At 38.5% G+C, this 18341-nt stretch overlaps 2 protein-coding genes across 2 annotated transcripts; both read right to left on the bottom strand.

The window, feature by feature from the left end:
* Window positions 1–5281: 5281 nt before the first annotated feature.
* Window positions 5282–9861, bottom strand: rps24 (ribosomal protein S24). Its single transcript, XM_059359893.1, has 6 exons — window positions 9751–9861; window positions 9511–9614; window positions 8765–8830; window positions 8443–8652; window positions 7231–7344; window positions 5282–5369 (listed from the first exon to the last, which is right to left on the bottom strand). Exons 1-6 carry the CDS (start codon window positions 9815–9817, stop codon window positions 5367–5369), a joined length of 564 nt encoding a protein of 187 aa, XP_059215876.1. The 5' UTR covers window positions 9818–9861; the 3' UTR covers window positions 5282–5366.
* Window positions 9862–10812: 951 nt separating this feature from the next.
* Window positions 10813–16517, bottom strand: eif4ebp2 (eukaryotic translation initiation factor 4E binding protein 2). The gene is made up of 3 exons (XM_059359593.1): window positions 16212–16517; window positions 13789–13968; window positions 10813–12868 (listed from the first exon to the last, which is right to left on the bottom strand). The coding sequence occupies exons 1-3, from the start codon at window positions 16339–16341 to the stop codon at window positions 12837–12839; spliced, it is 342 nt and encodes a 113-aa protein (XP_059215576.1). The 5' UTR covers window positions 16342–16517; the 3' UTR covers window positions 10813–12836.
* Between the last annotated feature and the right edge of the window lie 1824 nt (window positions 16518–18341).

Raw genomic sequence — 18341 nt, 5'->3', positions numbered from 1 at the left:
GATTTGCTTTCTTGCCAAGAAACGATGAGGGGATCACAACAAGTCCTCCAAACCGTACGAACACATATGCAGTCTTTCCCTACGCTCTAATACGACTCGCAGGAGCATTTCCAAAATGACTGCCCTTACCAATGGCAGAAGATCAACACGTCCTCATACCTGAACATAACAGTTAATGTTGTGAATCGGTTGCAGTTTAGTAAGGCAACAAAACTTCTTCCTTGAGGTTGGGGCAACAAAGGTCATGGTTAGGTGTTACAAAACATTCAGCTACCGGAAATTAGGTGACGTAAAGTGAGATACGTCAAATAGCTTTTGGATACATTTCCTTTGTGTTTCACATGAGACATGAACACTAGTCTCCTTGGTGAAAGTGGGTTTGTTGGATGCATTCACCACTGCTTACACTCCGTAACGTAACTTACACTTTGGCATCCTTCATAGTTGCTAAGACCACGAGAGGGTGCAGCTTACTACAAGCGTAAATATGGTTCGTTATAACCTGCTGTACAAATGACACATGGTATTTTGGGGGAGGACAGTCTCGAAGGTCGATAGCACTCACATATCAATCTGTTAAAGCTACAGCCAGCTGTACAAGTGTATTAGCCTAGCTCAGCATAAGGACTGGAAATATTAACTGGTCATTTAAACACTCCAGTTTTTGAGATATATTGCTTTAATTAGTGGGTCTAGTAGATATGAGGCTATCAGAAGGCGGTTATCTTAGCTTAGTGCAGAGTCTAGAAAAAAGTTTGTTGAGAGGTTCTATGCTGGACTATTAGGACTATAAGGAAATAGATATAATGGAAAATGTGTATGTTTCATAAGCAGATTTGGTTACATTTAGACAATGCTTGGCTAGCTTTTTCTCTTCTTTCCAGTCTTTGTGCTAAGCTAAGTAAGCAAGGAGCTGGCGGTAGCATAAAGACATGTGGCAAAAGACAATTATGACAGGACACAGTGCACAGGCCTCTTGTCACATGATCAAAAAGAGACTTTAAATTGGACCCAGAAATCATTATAATTGGAAGGTGGTTTTGCTGCATTATATAGCATTGGAATATTTCAGTTTAATTGGTAAGTTGATAGTCCATGATGAAATGGTGTGCATGTAAGTATATTTTTTGCATGAGCCTGATATCCTTTCTCTAAAACCCAAGGACACACACATGCACACATGATTCCTCAGTGACTGAACACACATACATACACCTCCCAGTCTGGAGAGTACAGCATGGCTATCACACAGAGCATTCCATCATACTGTCACTCACATCTGCTGCCCTTTCTCATTACCGCACCCTCCCAATTCTCCCTCTCTCCTTTACCTCCCCTTCAGCCAAAAGCCCCTTTTTCTCTCTCCTCTTCTACAACCATTCACATTATTTTCCCCTTTCTTCCTGCTCTACAGACTCTCCTTCCATGCCAACTAAAATGAACAAAATTTCTGAGGAGGTAGATAGGTGGTGTGGAGGCAGGTGGGCTGACACGCTTTTACACCGGTCTGATGTTCTCGGAGCCTCAGACAGCATGTTCGCAGTCTGAAAAAAGGCCACAGAATGGTTTCAATACACCTCACATGATTGAAACCGAGAAGTGATTTTTCTCACATGTGCACTCAGGTTAGAGCCTGAATTAGACAGCAGGTATCATTTTTTTTCACCCCTCCCTGAACCTGTGAAAAATGGATTGATGGAAAAATACCATTGTTACATTTCACCGACTATACAGTAAATCTATGGGAGCTCTGTCTGTTTGTGAAGATATACTTTGCTGCAGTCTTTCGCCATCCCCCCTCAAAAAAAAAAAACCTCTGCTGCTTCCAGAGAGGGATAAATGACAAAACCATGTCAGTCTGGTGATGCAAAAAGGATAATTAGGATTCACGAAACACAGTTTGTCCTCAAAAGCAAATCACTTCCCTGGTGCTCAGGGGCTACCAAGGCGCAGATCATTTTATATATCAGCACCTAGCAACTGGCAGATGGAGTGAACTTAGTGCAGGCTGCCAAAGCTGATAGGACACTGCAGGACTGCAAAATGAGCTGTGATGATTCCCCTGCTGAGGCCAACAAGAGAGACATACCTCATTAAGATGCATAGCATCCTCAAATGCTCGGCCACACTTTACAGCACCAAGTTGCCCCTTGCAAAAATGTTCACAGTGCCACTGAAAACATACAGTTATGACCTGATGGTTGTAAACAAACAGTGGCCAGCTTGGTAATTATAAACTTGCATGTGGTAGAACATCAAATATGAAAGAAATAAAAATAAATTGCTATATGATATCCAGTTTAGACCCAACATTGATGAACTGGCACACAGGATAATATGACATGAAAACAGCAAGACCATTGTCTTTGACATCTATTGCAGCCATTGATAGCAGCGTAGACATGCTGGCAAAAACACACACTGACTCATCAGGAATTCTGTCCATTTTTCCTTATAATACCACAACTCAACTCTCTGCATGGAGAGAGACAGGCCATTAAAACTGCACCTGTTGTGAGGGCGTAAACATGTGTTCCTCATAACCATCCATCATAAACCTGACTGCAAAAACACCTTTGTTTTACAAGCAGGCAGAGGATTATTCTCATTACAAAACTCTTCCTGCCCTAAAGGAAATCAGAGGTGAAAATAGTCCTTTATCTGGCTTTATTTGCTATGTACAGGGGTCCCTGGAGGCCCTCGGGACAGCCTCATGATGCTGATGCTGCAGCCAGTCTGCAAACATACCAGCCTGCATCACATTTGCTCTGCACCTCAACACCATACATCACCGTCTATCCAATTATCTCTCATCTCCATTTTTTAGCTTATTGCCGATCACATCACAAATCCATCTTCTTTGTCCTCTTGCAGCTTATTTCTTCCCGCAAGTCCCTCAGTAACATCCCGCTTATTTCATTAGCCTGCAGCCTGTCCTACTGATGTCATCCTCCTTTCCTGTTTTAACAAAAACACAAGAGTGTGGAGAGAAAACTGATTTTCACTCGTCCAGGAGGGGGGCCAAAAGATAAGAAACAGAAGCTAGAAGAATGAGTGAGACACTGAAAAAAATGATGCTGCAGGGACAGAAGAAAAGAGAGACAAAGACAGAGAGGCAGAGACTCCTGGGACGGACCGACAGGGCTGTGGAGAGAGGAGCTTAATTTCCCAACACCATCTGTTACCAGTCCCCGGGTTGAAAGCTCCACTTATGTCAAACCTCCCACAACCACACACCAGTAGAGCACCGCAGAGCTGTGAGACCCCACTGCCTTTTCCTTGTCTGTCCCCGGCATCCTTTCTTTCTCTACACCTATGAAACCCACCCACTCTCATCCTCCACCAACACACACTATAGCGGAGATAAATGAATCTGTCTGTTATTTTCTGGGTCATTGTAGGTTTAGGATGCTGTTGAAGAAAAAATAATTATTTAGGCACAAACATGTTAGATGTGCTCTACAGGAAAACAGATTTTCCTTTATTATGTTCACATTTACGAAAGTTTACTGTCCATTTAATCAATGGGGTCTTGATAGAGTAACTCCCCTTTCTGTTGTGTTGGAGTCCAAATTATCTTGATAAACCGTCAGTGTTTAATCTTAGCCGGCTGGCATCGATTGAGGAAAAGCCCACAGGGGATTCTGGGTGTATATATATAGGCCCTTCTACTGGGAAAGAAGGGCCCACAACTCAAAATGTGTCAATGGCAGTGCCTCCAAGCTATGGTTTTTCCCTTTTTTCATGGTGGTGTAGGCACTGAGGACTCTGGTGGAGAAATGTCTGGCCTACATTCAAGACTTTGTAGAGGCATGAAAATATGTCAAATTGCAGAGATGAAGACAATTATATGTGCAACATAAAGCTCAAGTGTGGTCCCTTATAATGAGGCTCTTTAGGGTGTTACATGCAAGAAAGTGAAGGTTATAAGTCATCATTTTTAGCTATTCAGTGCATTGTCTGTATTTTTCTTTTTTATTAATAAAATAAGTACTATCTTTCGTAAATATTTCCTCTTCCGCTCCTTACGGGAAACAAACATTTCTCCCAGTCAGAAACCAAAGGAAAAAACTCCCCAAGGGCAGACCTGGTTGTAGCTCCTGCATCCGCAACATGAGGAAATGCTGATATCCATAAAAGAACTGTAGACATTGGGAGGCTGGCGAGGGCCTGCAGGAGGGGGGGTTACCCTGAGGACAGACCATTCCCTGGCATTTTAATCACTTCATTTACACACTCTCTCAGGGTATTTCTATGCAAATTATCTGAAAAGGTCACGCTGCAAAGAGGGATATCTATTCTGTTCCAAATGGTGTTTATAAACAGAAAAAGGCAAAAGTCCACACACAGAGTGGCTTATCTGTGCATTAGTACAATTTAGCCATCAGGGGCTTTGCCTCGAGGATGAACTACTGATGAATACTTTATCCAACAGGTAAATACTTTTAGTAACGGCTTCAGTGCATCTAACTAATCCGTTTTCTTTAGCAAAGGGAGTCCTCATGTGGCCATTTGGGGAACTACAACTGCATCTTGAAGACATTTTTTTTAAACTACTGTTTAAAACCTTCACTAATCTAAAAGGTGGAAAAATAATATCAAATGTAAAGAAATATTTTAATTATAAAGCACAAAAAAACTGAACCTTAAATTTGTTTTTAATACATCTTCAAAATAAGAAAATAAGCTCAAAATTAAACATCGAGCCAAGCTGAAAAACTACATTTTTGTCAAAGGCTTGAAACAAGTGGACAATTCTCAACTTAACTCTGAAGCCCCTAACTCAAGCTTAATGAATAATCAGTTTTATATGTTGATTTAAATAAACCTGAGTTTTTCCACAAAGACACATGCAAAAGCACCACATTAAACCGTTTTACCAAAAATGTAAAATAAATTAGAACCCAATACTAAAAGCCTTATTTGTCAACTTGTCTACTAAAAGGGGACAGGCACAGAAACAAGACCAGTTATTTGGCAGCTTTAAAGTCTTTGCAGAACCACTAGATATCACGATTGACAAGGCTCAAGAAGGTGCAACTTTAGTCAAATATTAATAAAAGTACTTATAAGCAAATTGAGTATTTTGAACTGAAAATCCATCATGGATGCCCAATATAGTATACCACTATTGAATCCATGCAAGCTGATTATAGATTCAGCAGCCTAAAAGTAGTGACTCCTAACTGCCAACCATCTGGTGGAGTTGTGAGGCTAAAGAGATGTATGCAGAACTAAAAATGTAGACATCTGATAATAAAATGTAGCCAAAGACCAAAGATTTTTTTCCACTTTTTTCCAAAGTTTATTTGATGACAATATACAAGAACATCTTGAGCACGGAGACCCTCCCTGGCTGTCCGGGCTCACTGTAAGGAGAGAACAGTAACATTAGTAAAAGAATATAATTTCTACAATAAAAACTTTGACAATCTTATGTTTAAGAGTCCAAATGAAGACATGTTACAACACACCAGGCAAGACAGTTTCAACCCCAACATCAAAGTTGATGCTATATAAAAACATTACTCGAGTAAGACATTTTAAGGAAACATTTTAGTGAGAAATTCACACACTGCCAGGGTTTTAAGGTCAGCTGGCCCACACTCAAGATACACATGCTACAATCAAGTTCTGCTCATATTAACTAGAGACCTGAAGAGTTATTAAAGCACTTGTGTCTGTTTACATGTAAGGCAGAGTGGGGGAAGCCTAATGAATATCGTAATTATAGCAGACAGATTTGTAGAAAGGGCTGGGGTAGAGGAAAAACCTATAAGCAGGGAGTTTTAAACAACATGGGAAATATAGGAAAACACTAAAGGAAAAGCTGGAGGGGAATGTAAGGTGGGACATGCACAGCTCAGGTCTATCAGGATTTGATGTGCAAAACAATGGCACACCATGCTTGTTCTGCTTCTATACCTGCACACTGACACTTCACTTCTGCAAAAGAAATCCATGGGAAGCAAAATCAAGAACAAAAGATGGAACAAAAAAAATGTTAATATGTTGAAATTTGAAACATGGAACAGAAAAGATCTCTGAATGGATTTATAGTGGCTGGACTCCACAGGTCATGTACCACATTTAGAGCCAAGCTGGTGAAAACAATAGATGATGTGACTGGACACATTCAATATTTTACAAACCGCTTTTGCTGAAGGCATTTACAGTCCAGCTGGGCTTTGTTATTCAGAGATCTATTCTAGGTGACTTGGGTCTAGCGATTGGTGCCTTATAGAGGGTTCAGGAGTATGCAGGGTTTCTTTTCAACAAAAACTACATCAGGAGTTTTTATAGATTAGTGGTTACTGGATTTTATAAGTGTCTTTCCTCTATTGGCTGTAGAATCTCCTCATTAGGTTTTCAAAACAGGGTCTGAAACACTATTAGTTTTCAGGTAAAGCTAGTATTTTAGTATAGAGAAAGAATTTCAAGTTAAGTATTCACCAATGGGTCAAATACTTTCATACGGATGCATTATATACATCCTAGAGAAAAGCAATAAGACTTTGCTCTCAGATGGGTAGATGAGGGTATAAAGGGTGGAGTTAGCTAGAATCTATCACTCCTGGATTATCTGCACACTGCAGTTAGTCCATTTATGAACAATTACCTTCTACAGTTCCCGAAGAACATTTGATAGGAATGGAAAGATAACAAAAGGAAATTAAAACAGTAAAAATTGTGAATACAAATAAAGATTAGCAGGGTAGGAAAAGAATGGGTGTGCAATGAAAATCAAGAGAGAGTCAAGAGCACTGAAAAAAAAATAAAGCTTTCCTCTTGCTTTTCTATTATTTTTGCTACAATTAAAGAAAATGTATATTTCTCTATGGCATACTACCACAGGAACTAGGGCTCTACAATCAATCAAACTTATAAAATGCACAATATGGACGAGTGCAAATTAGCATTCAGAATCAAATATGGTGGTGCTGCAGAGATGTCCTTGCCTAAAATTGTATTCTAAAGACTTGAGGGGGAAAAATTTAAAACAGATCTGTATTCTAAGACTTAATCAGGATCATTTTAATATACTTTTGAAAATAAAGATTATTCCCTCCAAAATGGTAAATCATACTGCGATAGTCAAAATAATTGTAATTAGATGTTTTTCCCCAAATCGTTCAGCCCAAACAGGAATACATTGGTGAACAGAGACAACGGGAGACTAGTTGTGTTTACTGTTCACTTGACATCAAGAATATAAAACGGTCACAGTACCTTTTTGCCAGCAGCGCCCACACTGGCCTTCTTGACGCCTCGTACTTTCTTCATTCTGTTCTTGCGTTCCTTGCGCTGTTTCCTTGAGGTCTTCTTTTTCTCATAGAGACCATGCTGAGGAACACAAATGAACATGCGTTTGATTTTACCACATAATTAACACTGGTGCAATCACAACATACTGTAGAAAACATTTTCACAAAGGCGCCTGTATTGCAATACAATCTGGAGTAATGACTGTTGTAAGACTTTACAAAGTTGTATGACAAGCACTGAATGAGGAGCTTTAAAACGGTTAAGCCCAGATCACACCAAGATACACAGCTAGAGGTGTAGGCACTTTAAAAAAAAAAGCCTCTGCAAAATATATAGGGCAAAACGGCGTGGTGCGCCTGTGGAGCTGGGCTGTTTGCAGTCAAGCAGCTAACTAACTGGCTAGGCTATTTTAGAGGCATAGCGAAGGGCATAACAATCAAAGAGATTTACATGGCTGCTCACACATCTCTGTGTATACATTTAAGTTATTAATGACCTTTAAAATTGTGTAGTTCATCATAAAATACTGCTTGTAATACGACATCTACCTGCAACAAAACAGGAAGGAAAACGCAATGTAGTAAAGCCAGTCTCTTCCTTAATTTGATTGGCTTCCTTGACCAAGTGTGACATTGATTAACAGTGCAACGCCATGCCTTGAGCTGACTAAAATCCTGATACAAAACCCACAAAAGGAGCGTTGGCCAGGCACAATTTACCACAAGCACGATGCTGCTGAAGAGTTTCTAGCAATTTCTCTGCATTCAACAAAAGGATACCTGAACAGCCTCAGAATGATTGGCTGTTCAAACATTAACCGCCAGTGATGTGCGATAGAAATTATGGATAATCCACTTGCATTTCATGGTATAACTTCATACCGTACAATTATTTCTGTCATCCAACCTTTTTAACTGTCAAGTGCTTCTCTGCACTCTGCATCTACTTAACATGATGAACATGCAGTGGCTGACAACTGAATGGAGTTCAGAGCTTCTACAATATTCACAAAGGCTCTCCAGGGGGGAAAAGGAAGCGCATTTGAGGGCCAGAATATAAGACAATTCCCTGCTTGCTGTTGTGGAACGTAAGAAGGGTGACATGGGAAGGCCTTCTGCTCATTAACTCCATGTTTGTAATGAAACTATCAAAGCATTCATGTGTTTCAAAACTCACTCTGGCCAGTCTGTGTTTGGGCTCATTCTTCTTAGCATAGTCTAGGGAGTCGTACACCATGGCGAAGCCTGTTGTCTTGCCGCCACCAAACTGAGTCCTGAAGCCAAATACGAACACAACATCAGGTGTAGTCTTGTACATCTTGGCAAGTTTCTCCCTGATTTCAGTCTTGGGGACTGTGGCCTTGCCGGGGTGCAGGACATCGACGACCTAAACACAGAGGAAAAAGCAGTGAATATGTGTGCGTGACTAAAAAACCCATCTACTCAGCTCCTGATGGCATCAACACAATGATCATTGCAGCCACATTTTAAAAACTTACCATTTGCTTCCTTTGAAGCAGCCGGTTCGTCATGAACTTGCGGGTCCTGACTGTCACTGTGTCATTCTGTTGGTGGGGGATAGATGTTTTAGACAATATATCAACAATTATTTACATTTACAGCCTCTAACTACAGATCTCAGGACTGAAAAACAAAGGCTCCAGCATGCTGATGCAGCTTCCCCGATACATGCTGTCAACATTATCCTTTAGCTTCTCAGCTAACTTGCTTGCTATGAAAGGCTTCCTCAGGCTCAAAGCAGCCTGTTCTTGAACAACTGTGTGCCAGTTAATAAAGCTGAGCTGTATTTTAGTAGTTTAATGTTCACTTTCTCATGAAGGCCTGGGCATGCCTATCAGTGTAGTGTATGCTAACGTTAGCCGCTGGTAGCCAGCACTATGTGCCTCCTTTTGGGTACTTTTACAGTAAAAAAACGTAATTAAACAATCGTGTAGATTGAAGAGCTTCTGAGCGGAATAAAAAGTACTTGAAACACAGAGCAGAAGCTTTACAAATCATCCAAGAGCAGTTAACTACAGCTCGGCAACGTCCGGACAGACATCAGTTGGGATAGCATTCAGATGGTGGATGAATTTCCTCTCATATATTTCCCTATTTCATCAATATCGACATTTTATTGTGGCCCACACTTAAAAGATCATCTTGTGGCCATGAAATGTGTGCAAATGGACGGATGGCCTCGATGATGAACGGATTTTACTTGATATTTTACTACAACACTCACCATCTTGACGCCGGCCTCGCTCAGGGACGTAGAAAAGGAGGAAGGACCAGCAGGCGACCGGATTAATGCCTGCAGAGAATTGAGCGGGCGGGCACTGCTATTGCCTGATGTAAAAACGTAAACAAATTAAAAAACTCTTGAAATTATTATTTTTTTCTAGTTAACGTAATATATCGGAAATACATTATGTGAAATCCATCACAAATTAATTACATATCGGTATAAAATCAACACGAGTACATTTAAGATGAGCCTTTTTTTTCTGCCCCCAAAACATTCGTTTTTTTGTTTTGTTTTTAACCTCCATGCTTGCACATCAATAAAAAAAACACGAACGTAAAGGTATACAAACAGGTTTGGCACATTGAAAAATAGCAAAAGCTTTTGGGGTGAACTTTTAGGAAGACATGTAGGAAAACACCACCTGCGATTCCTCTTTAGTCCGCTAGACGTCAATCATGCAAGTGTTGTTTTTTTTGTTGATGGCAGAATACAGATTATAGGCCTAATCACAGCAGGGACTGCAATGCAATATCAAAGAACTAGAAACAACTGAAAATAGTAAAGATAAAAACATTCAAAAAGAGGAAATGGGGTAAAAATGGCTAAAATAACTTTTTATTTTTTATTACAGATTTTCTTAATGTGATAGTGTTTGAAGATATATGCTTTAATATGTGTGTTGTATGTAATATAATATGGTAATTGCTTTAAGACTTTTTTTTACATTTTATAAATGTAAAATTTGGCTGAAATAAGGAACAAATAACATACTGACATATTGTTAATTGCTGGATAAATTAGGATTACTGTAGGAGACTGTGGGTCATATCATCCACCAAAATTCCCATGCACTGTCATAGAGTCACATGTGTAGGGATAGGAGTGGGTGCAATAACACAAAAATGTTTGCAAAGAGGATTTATTTTTAGTTTGTTAATGAGTACTTGTGATGTGACATTTTAGATGTGGAAAGAGGGCTCCCCTCTCTTGCACTGCCTGACTCTGGTTACTGAGACAACATACTGAAAAACATTGCAGTAAAAACAAAAGAGATATTCCTGCTTCTTACTGAAACACAGTTATAATAAAGACATTTAGTGAGTCATGTTTATTGATTGCATTTATGATTTTTGGCACATTTAAATAATCTTAACCACACAAAATAGGAACAATTAAAAACACAACATCTTATTTTCTTTGTTACGGAACTTTATTGATCTTGCAGCAACAGTGTCCACTGGCATTGGAGTTTTATTTAAAATAAAGTTACTTAAAATCAGAACAGAAAGTTACAGTAAGTTTGTTTCAAATCTCTTTCAACACACAATGTTAAGCCCTCATTGTCAAACCAAACTGATTTGAAATAAATCTGCAATCTGAATTATGATGCCGTAATAGAAAGTTTCAACGCCAAAAATGTGCAATGCGAATTGGGTTCAAGCAACCCCCTTGTTGTATTTGTCATCAAACATGGCCAGAATTAATTACAAAGCCAAAAAGAAAAAAAGAAAATCTTTGATAGACATCATTTCAGCCATTCAGCGGCTCCAGTCATACAGAGAAACAAACTTGTTGTGTGAATTCATTTTTAATTTAAAAAAATGGGAACTTGATGGTGATTTATTTTCCAAGTTAAGAGCTGCTACTTGGACAGAGTACAATTAGCAGACAGGACTATGACTGTGGTGTAAAAAAAAAAAACAACAAACAAATTATTGGGACTAAATGAGCATGTGGCATTCTTTTAACCACATCTAAACTTCAGCATCCCAAAATGAAATGTGCCCCATCACACTTTCAAACTTCACAGCTGCTTGAGGATGAAAAAAAAGAAATGTAAAAAGTTCTTGTTTTGCTCAATTGCCAAGTACAATGTCACCTGTTCAATGTTACAGTGAAAAAATAAACATCTGTTGGAAAGTACAAATTGATGACTAGGAACCTAGTTTTATTTGAGTTACTGCATTTGAAGTAAGGCATGGAGAGACATGACACGTGGAAAGAATAAGGTTTTGTATGATGGATTAAGGACACTGGGGACAGATTTGTAGATGAAGGGACAACATCTATCAAGCCTGATGCAAACAATGTCTTCTGCTTCTTTGACTCTCGTAAAACAAATCCAAAGGCCTGACAGTGCTGATAGTGCCCAAACAAATACCCTCAATACTAAGAAACTGTATTAAAAAATAAAATGCATATAAAACATCTGGTTTACTTCAAGTTTTTCAAAAATCTTCTTGTATTTCACCCAAAAATTACGAGAGGGATATCAACCGCTTTCACATGAATCTAAATGTTTATCTCGTCTGGATAGTCAAAAACACCTGATAGATGTTGCCAAGTAATTCTTCCATTTATCAGATTATGAAGACAAGAAAACCTGACATCAAATCTGGAGAAATCCTTTCTCGGCAGGAGAGAAATGTGTAACTAAAAAACTTAGCAAAGTCACGATATTGATGATTCGAGTGGCTTGATATTCTGACAATTAATTCTGAATAAAAATGCTTGTTTTCAATTGCTTGATTTATATAAGCTTTATGCAATAGTGGGAAATACAATCATTTGATGATGACAATTATAATTGCTGCCTAAAATGTATTAAAATAAGTTTTCCCCTGAAAATTAGAAACTAACACATGCTTGTGTCGGTTATGGAAACTAAAGTCTTGGAATGGCATGAAAACTTCACCTAAACGCAAAATAAAAAACAACACAGCGTCCCTTTGCATATCATCATGGGAAACTTAACAGACCAAACAACCGATAATAGATTGTGGAGCTTTTCAAGTAGTTCCAAAAACAAAAACAAAAAAGAAATAAAAATCACTTAAATAAAAGCTTAAAAGGGTCTTTAAAAACCAGACTGTGATGAATATCAAAGCTTTTGACTGATTCTAAGGCCAGTACTAAAGAAATACCACTTCCTCCCCTAATTAACTTGGAATATTGTCAGTTTTACAGTGTGCCCTGTTAAAGATCCTGACTCAGAAAGCTGGAAGATAAGCACTGCAATCTGCTAATTGGACAATGTGTCTGGGTACATTATATTCAGGCCCGCTCCCTCATTGTGTGGTTTGTACAGCAGCTGGTAACCATGGAAAGCTACACAAATAAACATAGTTTCCAGAGTTGGCCGCGCTGTACATGTATGTATGACACACTGAATCCCCATGGTTTACACACATTACATCCAGCAGCGAGACAGAGAGCTAAAGAAGATGGCTGCCATGAGGGCTCACAACATTGGTTTCTACAAGCCAAGCCACTGGCACGTGTGATGCCAGGTCATTTGCTTTTGCTGGTGTGGTTCCAGTCTGTTAGATGTCCATTTCAAACTGAGCATCATCACCTGAAAAATATAAAAAAAACCCAAAGGTGTTAAGTAGGGATGGAAATAATTGATCAATGATTTTTTAATGGTTGTTAAGAATTTGGTCGATCACATGGAATTTTTAATCGATCTGTATATTTTTTCATTTTAATTTGATCTATGACTGTGTATCAGTACTCACTGAACTTAAATAGGGCCAGTGTTCAGTTCTGCGGCCGTACGTGAACAAGCCAATGAGCTGAGAATTAAGTTGGATAAAGCTACAGTGTGCAAACTGAAAGGGGCAATAACAATTATAAAGCACATAGAAATACAAGAGTATTAATTGGAGCAAAACTAGCTTATTTAAACATAAAACACATTTAAATATGCAAGATTACTGTGAAAACTAGCCTCATGCCTCTTCAGGGCTAAAACATAAAACATTGAACTCTTTATCTTTACAGTTTAATCTAGCGTGAATTAGTTTAAGGATGGACGGGAAGTCTCTTTTCGTCCATTCAAAATAAAAGCGTCCGTTATCAAAACAGGCTTTTGCTTAGTACTGTATATATATCTTTTATTTTGCCCATGTATGCATGCAGCCATTAATCGATTAATTGATCGTTAACGTTATAGATACTTACTTGATTCCTGTGGTCTATGTCTAGTACCATCAGGTTGAATGCATAAGTCGCTTTGGACAAAAGCATCTGCTAAATGACATGTAATGTAATGTAATGTAGATAAAGTTGGCAGGTTTCTTCTAAACGCCTATTCCTAGTGTTGAGACATGTCTGGAACAGGCTGGGTGGATTTTTTTTAATCTCTGTCAATAAGTGAAATAATTACAGCAGGGGGTGTGTCTGTCACATGTTTGAGAAGAGAGGGACTGGTGACTGCACCAACTAAACACTTTCTATTACATAAGTTAGTTACTTAATCCATGTAACTCTTACCGGTTGCGGGCTTGCCATCATGGTTGTTGATGTGGTTGTTGGCTTCATTCTTCTTGTTCTCTCTCAGGACATTTCGGCTGGTCACTCCAGGGATGACAGGCAGGTGAGCCGGGGGAGTCTGGGCAATGGGAGAGTTGCGCCTGTCCAGTAGGAACTTACGGTCATAGATGATCCGGGTTCCTGCAACGGGACACGTATCAAGTTTCAGCTACTCCCGACAAAGTATCTAATGTGGGTGCTATTGAATGTGCTGTGAGTCAGAAGGCTGCCTGTCACCCAGAGACTAAAGCAGCTTGTCTAAAAGCAGCTACCTTTCTTACAATTAGTCTTTGGTACAACACTTTTACACCTGGATGTTTCAGTCTGTTCTGAGGCTTTGACATGAAAACAAAAACAAGCCCCAATTAACCAAAAAAAAAAGCAAAAAGCAAGACAGAAAGATGAAATGTGAATGACAAAGAACATGAACCAGTCACTGTGACTGCACTTGCTCTAATTAACTTCTGAAGTGGTTACAGTTTTCTGGAAAAGGCAAAAAAGAAAAAGAATAAAGATAGACCAGAATATGATAATACAGCCCTCCTCCAGCAGATCTCCCCTCTCTGTCCTCAATCCTTTCCACAAAACAAGCATAAAATAAGAAATGCAAACTATATGCACCTATGTCCAGTTTTCTTGTGGGCATGTAAACCCTTTTGAGATGACAAACTGTGATTTGTGGTTCTATGTAGCTACATAAACATGAACTTGAAGTCACTGCAATTGTGAGCCTTTTGGCTATGGCTAGCAGACGTTTTATTGTCTATTATTAGACTCTCTTTTAGAATCTCCTTTTGAGAAGTCCATCTTTCTGTTTTTGGGGTTGGTTTGCAGTTGTTGCCAGTGCTGGAATAGCAACTCTTTCTGCAGGACTTTTGCCATTGAACATTCACCATCTGAAGGGACATGCATGCACATAACAGCCAATAAACGACCTCCCTCTGAAATGATTAGCCAAAGTCTGAAAACATCCAAGAGGAGGTGAAGAAGTCAAGTTTCCTCAGTCAACATGAATTACAATACACTGGAATGCCTAACTGCCTGCTTCTTTTAACACATTTCTCTTTTCTCACCCTTTTCTGTTGCAAAAGTGAAACACTGCACACACAAAAGACACAAGGTTCTTCCACAGTGAGAGCATGATAGACTTCTTTATGGTGTGAATTTGACAGACAATTCTGCCTTGTGAGTTTTTCTTCATGGCCAAAAATCTGTCAACTCCTATGTTGTCTGGTTTCTGACTAAATCTGATTAACCTTGATCTTGATAGCCTTGCTGGCATCACAACACTTAAACTTGTCATGATGGAAAAACACAGGTGGAACTCACAACAAAAATGATGATGGCTCAGTTCCAGCAATTATAGCAATGAAATGCAGCAAAACATTTTATCAGTAACACTGGCGTCTAACAGGTCAAGCTGTCTACTGTGATCATAGGCTGTTTAAAATTAGTTTCACTTCTTTTTTTTTGTGGTTACGTGCACAACTACTCTATGCCCCCAGTTTGGAAACCACTGCAATAACAATACTTATCCTAACAGTCTCAAACAACTGTGTATTTGAACTAAATCTAAAATGATTTAATGATTTAATTCACAAGTTGATTGGCAAATATTTTTATAATAAATTATTACTCTGAATCACACACTTAAAATTACACTATCTCAGATTAAACACTGCACAGCATAACTATATAAACCCTACCATATTTATCATTACTACTATATATAGTGTATAAACCTTGCGTTTTTCTTAGTCTTTTGTCTTTTACAACATTGTATTGCAACTGCTGCACAGCAATTTCCCTTGGGATTAAAAAGTGTAATTTTATTTTATTTGAAGATGCCACATCAATTGTGATGGACGTGTTTCACTATTTTCATTTTTTTTAGTGGCAAAAAAAATGAATAAAGAAAAAATAATGAAATCCTTGACAGAAAAAAAAACCTTCCTATGGACTGTCTATAAAGGAAAAAAGCATGCCACATATCACAGTCATGCAGCGATGTGTGTACAGTATCCTAGATCCATTACTTCCTTATCATACCTTGCAATGTGCCAATACACAAGCGTTTGCTTTAAGCTGCTGGTTATAACATTGCTGTTTGCATTGGGTGGTTGAACAGCTTCACCTGCTTTATTCATACAGCAATAGGTAACAATGCATTCATCAGAATCTCTGCGCTGCAAACCAACCAATTAGACAGCCGCGACAGAGCCCAGGGGCGGGGCTAAGGCTTGTTTTTGTTTTGATCAGTATGACAAGGCAGCCTATAGGCCACAGTGACATGAACAGTTCATCTGAGAGTGCAAACACCGCAAAATGATCATTATCCCCCACTGTCATAATAAAAAAGATAAGTAGGCAGGTTGCCCCCTCACCTCCGGGAGTGGTAGAGAATAAAGTGCCTCCAGGGGTGGTACAATAGTCATGAGGTAGCTGCGTTGTGTCGTTGATCAACACCGTCCTGGTCGGGATGGCCCTGCTCTCGCTATGCTGACGACTGGTCATTTTCAGCGCCGATTCGGTGACAAACTCAGCAGCTACAGAAAAATGGGGTGTTTATTTCCCGACGGACGGTGGAAACCCGGGCCGTTCCCCACTCTCTTATATCTTCCCAAAAGCTTTCTTGTCTCTCCTTTCGTCCTCCCAGCCGTCAGCACCGTCCCCTCCCTCAGCAAAGGCAGGAAACACGACAGGCTGCGGGCGGATGTGAAGTCAGCGGTGTGGTGCCTGTCTAGTTTTTAGACTTATGAGAAACAGAAACTTTGAGAAAATGTGTTTTTTGTGTGTGTGTTTTCCTTTAGAAATCCTGCAGGCAGGTAAAAAAAGAAAAGAAAAAAAAGACCAATTTTTTCGGATTTAGATCCAGGGATCCTGCCAAGAATAATTATTGCCCTCATCTGAATAAATAACACTCATTTGAAAAATGAGGACAACTATCAAGAGAAAAAAAAGGAGCATATATCATTACAATATCCAAGATCATTTTTTATTATTTGAAGTTCCCAAAGTTAATGATAACCAGTGGTGGAATAACTAAGCAGGCTATTTCCTCAGATTCTGTACTTTATAGCCTGCAGATTTGTGGTAGGATACATTGCATTTCTTTTATGCCACTACTTCATCTTTTGCCCACAAATCATCATATTTTATTATGATGAATTATGCTTCGATGTAAATTAAACTACCAAACAGTATGTACAAGTACACCATTGATCTATTACCTTTAAAAAAAACTCCTGAAGACCCAGCTCTTCAGAGAGCATCTTCTCTCCTAGACCACATGATAAGTCTACTCCTCAAAGAATTGTCACTAGCACTAATAGCTCTTATTGCACTATACCTTGATTGTTTGCTTTTTACTCTTCCTGTAAGTCGCTTTGGATAAAAGCGTCTGCTAAATGACTAAATGTAAATGTAAATGTAAATGTATTAGCCAATTGACAGAAAATTGATTGGTTTTTTACTTTAAAAAAATAATAATTTCAATGTTTGGACTGTTTGTTAGACAATACAAGCAATGTGAAGCTTTTATCTCGGTAACTGTGATGGCATATTTTCAGTCTTTCTAGAAAACAATCAATTGGCTATTGGAAATAATCAGCAGATTATTTAATAATGTAAATAAGCATAAGCTGAGTCCTTTACAAAACTGTTTAAAAAATTAGCTCCACCTCAACTAACAGCAAAATCCTGCATGCATTTACATGAATACACTAGTACTAATAATCTAATTATGTATCATATAACACAATATGATTACAAGGGTATTTTTCTGCAATGACTTTTAATTTTTATTGTATAAGTAGAATTGAGTGATTAGATAATACTTACATTAACTTATATAAAGTAACATGTCAATGCAGGTTTGATGCTGCATTCAAGTGCTTTTCGTAATTTTTTGACAGGTAAAAAGGAAAGTATTTAGAATGGCTATGGTTCCCCTTGACTGTCACATTTTGCACTCAATATATTTTATAGCTTGAGTATCTGAATTCACTCGAAAATGTCTTTGAAGTGAACCTACAAAGTGGCTTTTAATAGTGACAACAAACATTCCCAGATTGGAAAGCTGTGAACAACTTACAAGAACAATTCAAATACAGCATCATGATCCTAATTTTCTTACTTGCGTGTTAAAGAGTTAAATCAGGCTCAACTTGTTGTTTTTCATCCATTCACTCATGTTCCTGACCTGCACTGATCCTTTTCTGTCCTTATAATTATAAGAGTCTTTGATCTGACGAAATACACAAGTTATGACTCAGTTGTTTGAAGTCATAGTCTGAGCAGCTGCTTATAATGTGTCATATTAGAACAGTTTTGAACATGGATGCTTGGGTTTGTCTTCAGTTCTGTTTTTGTAAATAATGCAAACGTCCATTCATACAGTTGCACATTTTTTTTAGAATCTTTATTAAACATATTAACATTATAAACAGACATCAAAAAAACACATCTAACAATAAATCTGAGCAGCACAATTAATAAGGATAATATTAGTAGTA

Source organism: Centropristis striata, chromosome 20 (assembly GCF_030273125.1).
Source record: "Centropristis striata isolate RG_2023a ecotype Rhode Island chromosome 20, C.striata_1.0, whole genome shotgun sequence".
Lineage (NCBI taxonomy): Eukaryota > Metazoa > Chordata > Actinopteri > Perciformes > Serranidae > Centropristis > Centropristis striata.
The sequence above is the reverse complement of the archived record's forward strand: the minus strand, read 5'-3'. Positions and strand labels throughout refer to the sequence as shown.